This window comes from Gossypium hirsutum, chromosome A09 (assembly GCF_007990345.1).
Source record: "Gossypium hirsutum isolate 1008001.06 chromosome A09, Gossypium_hirsutum_v2.1, whole genome shotgun sequence".
Classification (NCBI taxonomy): Eukaryota; Viridiplantae; Streptophyta; class Magnoliopsida; order Malvales; family Malvaceae; genus Gossypium; species Gossypium hirsutum.
In genome coordinates, this window is record NC_053432.1 from 56,888,724 (window position 1) to 56,892,205 (window position 3,482).

The 3,482-nt window shown below is 31.1% G+C and overlaps 1 protein-coding gene across 1 annotated transcript; it reads left to right on the plus strand.

Annotated features, from left to right (window-relative positions):
- Positions 1 to 625: 625 nt before the first annotated feature.
- On the plus strand, positions 626 to 2,812 carry LOC107890011 (zinc finger protein 6). The gene has a single exon (XM_041077724.1). The coding sequence runs from the start codon at positions 1,104 to 1,106 to the stop codon at positions 1,725 to 1,727; it is 624 nt and encodes a 207-aa protein (XP_040933658.1). The 5' UTR covers positions 626 to 1,103; the 3' UTR covers positions 1,728 to 2,812.
- Positions 2,813 to 3,482: the final 670 nt, after the last annotated feature.

Below are 3,482 nucleotides of genomic sequence, written 5' to 3' on the forward strand. Positions count from 1 at the left end.
CTTCAATAATTTAGGAAGAAAACATCTGGTTTACATAAGAAGTATAATCATAGGGTATAGCATATATAGGTTTTGAAGTATAAACCTAGAGGAGGGGGATAAGTAGAGTTTCTTTACTGGGACACATTGAATGGCTGTAGTGAATTCACAGGGCACAAAGTTAAGTTGTGAAGTCAAATGAGGTCTCATTGTGGGTGACACTGCTATTATCTTCAAAACCAATGCAAAATCATAGTTTAGGTTTCATCTCAATGGCCGACCGTTGCCCTAGAATCATCATCCATCATTTCCCTTTTCATTTTATTATTTTACCAAAATGCTATAATATTGTTGTCAAAATTCTGACTCCACTTCCCTCTTCTCAATCATGTCATTTTTATCAAAATTATATCAATATAACACGATTAGAGCCAAATAATATTTTATATATAAATTATTAGTTTTAAATATTGTAAGTGAAAAATATAGTCTTTTCATTTGAGATTTCTTTTAAAAGTTTACAAGTATAATATAATTAAAGATGTCGGAATAATAATTAAGTGTAAAATCAAATAATTACGGTACAAATATATTAAGAATCAAATTATTACAATACAAATAAATTATAAAGTAATTGGAACTAAAACTTACACAGGATATAAGAGCTCATAGTGAGTCTGGAAGTTAGATATTCGAAATTTAAGTCCTATGCCGATATTTCATTGGTTTGTGATTTGAAATGAATAATTGAAACATGTGGAAGTCGAAATGACATGATGCACGCGGATGGAAGCTTAAATAACTATTTTTTTTGCTTTACAGTTATGTCTCCAGTATTTTTTCGCACGAGTGCTTGTCTTCTATATCCAAACAATTCAATTAAAAACAAAAGGATTTTTTTCACTGTAAACTCAACAATTCTTCCTGTAGATTTGGATATGGTTGTCACCCTTTGTTCTTCGATTGTGAAAGATATAATAATTTTCGAGTTTGAGGGGCATTTGTGTCATCTGCAACCCTGCAATGGATTTTGCTTTCCCTCTATATATGTCCATGGATTTTCAACGAAATTTAAATCATCAAGGTGGGTGGTCCTTCTTTTAAAAACAAGAGGTTAAATTAGCATGAATTCAACAGACAACAATGGAGATGATGAACCTGGTTGTGGGAAGCCATCTTCGTCAACTATGAAGCTTTTTGGTTTTCAAGTTGGTGCCGATGAGGAATGCCCTCCAAGTGTTCAGCGAAATGTCAGTGAGTACAGGAGATTTGAGTGCCAATTTTGTCACCGAGGGTTTGCAAATTCTCAAGCACTGGGTGGGCATCAAAATGCGCACAAAAGAGAACGACGAGCCAAACAAGGGTCGTTTTTCACCCTTCATCATCAACAGCAACAACAATTAAAACAACGGTTTCTGACTACGGGACCGGTTATCTCGCCGCATTCGGCTAGAACGAGGCGGTTGGCTTATGGCAGAGGGTCCACCAGCATGGCCTCAAGGGGTGGTCTCTCAGCAGCAGCACCATCTTTGCCAATGTTAACTCCAAGGGGTCCTTGTCCCTTTCATGTTGGTGGTGGTGGTCAGGGTCAGGGACAGGGACAGGGACCATTTCAAGTACAAAATCACGAAGTTGGCGTCAACTTAACAGCGGGTTCATCATCAGTAGCTAACGAGGTAACTGAAGAAGATAACATTGATCTCCATTTGAGGCTAGCACCATTTAATGATCGAGCCAATGGTCCCTAAGAAATTGAACAAATATGTTCTGGCTTTGAATTTTAGTCCTGTTTGGAGTATCTATCTAACATAAATATGTTCATTTTTAAAAAGAATATTTCTTTATATTTGGAGTATCTATCTAACTTATTTTTTAAAAAATAAATCTACAATATTTTGTGAAACACCCAAAAATGGTCAACACAATAAAAAAGATAAAGCTGAAAACAGGGAGAAATGCAAGGTGATCCAATCAAAATCTACCAAATTTCTTAAAATTTTCAAATGTCTAATTTTAGGAAATTATGATACAAAAGGTACGAAAAATCCCACACAAAAAAGATAAGACACCATTTTTACAACTCAAAAACACAATTTTAATGACCTCAAATCAAACACAAACCTCTCTCTTTCAATCCCCATAAAAACCAATCAATTTTTATATTTATTTTAAAATTATATCAATTAATAATTATCATGGTGAATTAAATCCAAAATAAAGGGGGAAAAAGCTCCTTTTATTTTATTTTATTATAATTATCTCTCTCTAAATCTCTGCCAAATCCACCTCTCAAAACCCTAAGATGGCAGATTTTAAGGGAGAGATGCCTGGACTCAAGGCCGCAAATCAGCCATCGCATGTTCGGAGTTCATCGGCTTCGATTGCGCCAGCCACAAATCAGCCATCGCATGTTCGGAGTTCATCGACTCCGATTCAACCGATGACAATCGACATCAACGTCGAAAAATATACTCGGAAATATTATAATTATAATAAATCTAATATGAAATTAGGCGTTGGTGATGCGGAAAGGAAGAGACAACGTCGTATGATGAAGTATAATTCTTATGCGGTTGAGAGCAGATTGATGAGTGGATTTCGTTGGATGAAGAACAAGTGTAGCGAATTAGTTCATGGCTGAAAATAATAATAATAAAAATAAAATTTGTTTCAAAATCAAAAGGATCACCATTGATGAAATTTTTAAAGGCTGCAGCGTCGTTGAAAGATGTTTACAGATATTTGATTTGTTTTAATTTTGCAATAAAAATTGATTCGTGTTTGTATCTTTTAATTTGATATTTTATTATAAGGAGCTGTTATATGTTGATAATTTTTTGTCTAATATTTTTCCGGGACTTATTGATAGAATTTATTGTGTAATTATACCTTTTCATAATATAATTAATATCTACACACTTTTTCATAAAACGTAATTAATGTTTTTTCATAATTAATTTATATTAAAAAGAAGTAAATCTTTAAACTTCGTTTTTATTGATTTTAGTCACAAAAATTCAATCTTAATCATTATAATTAATGGTTTAATTTAAGATAAATCTCAAAATTATATATCAACTTTAATTTAATGTGAAATTATATACATAAATTTTAATTTGGTATAGTTATACACATATAACTCTGATTGTGATTTAAATATATACTTAAAACTTTAATTTTAATTTAATCATACATATTTAAAGAAATAAATACATCAACCTATTTTTATATTGAATAAATATAATTATTTACATATGCAATATATAAACATAAAATGGTATTATATCAATAATTGTGTTAATAGTATACGAGAATTAGATCAAATCAAAATTTCATGTATAAAATCTCACAAAATCAAAGTTTATGTATAGTTTTAAGATTTATCCATTTAATTTATGATCACATCATATGTTATAAAAAAATATGATATAAAAAGATAATTTGCATATACATGTATATATATTATCACTATTTCGTATATGATTACAATATAATTATTTATA

Coding starts and splice junctions, on each gene's coding strand:
- LOC107890011 (XM_041077724.1), top strand. CDS start 1,104: ATGAATTCAACAGACAACAATGGAGATGATGAACCTGGTTGTGGGAAG.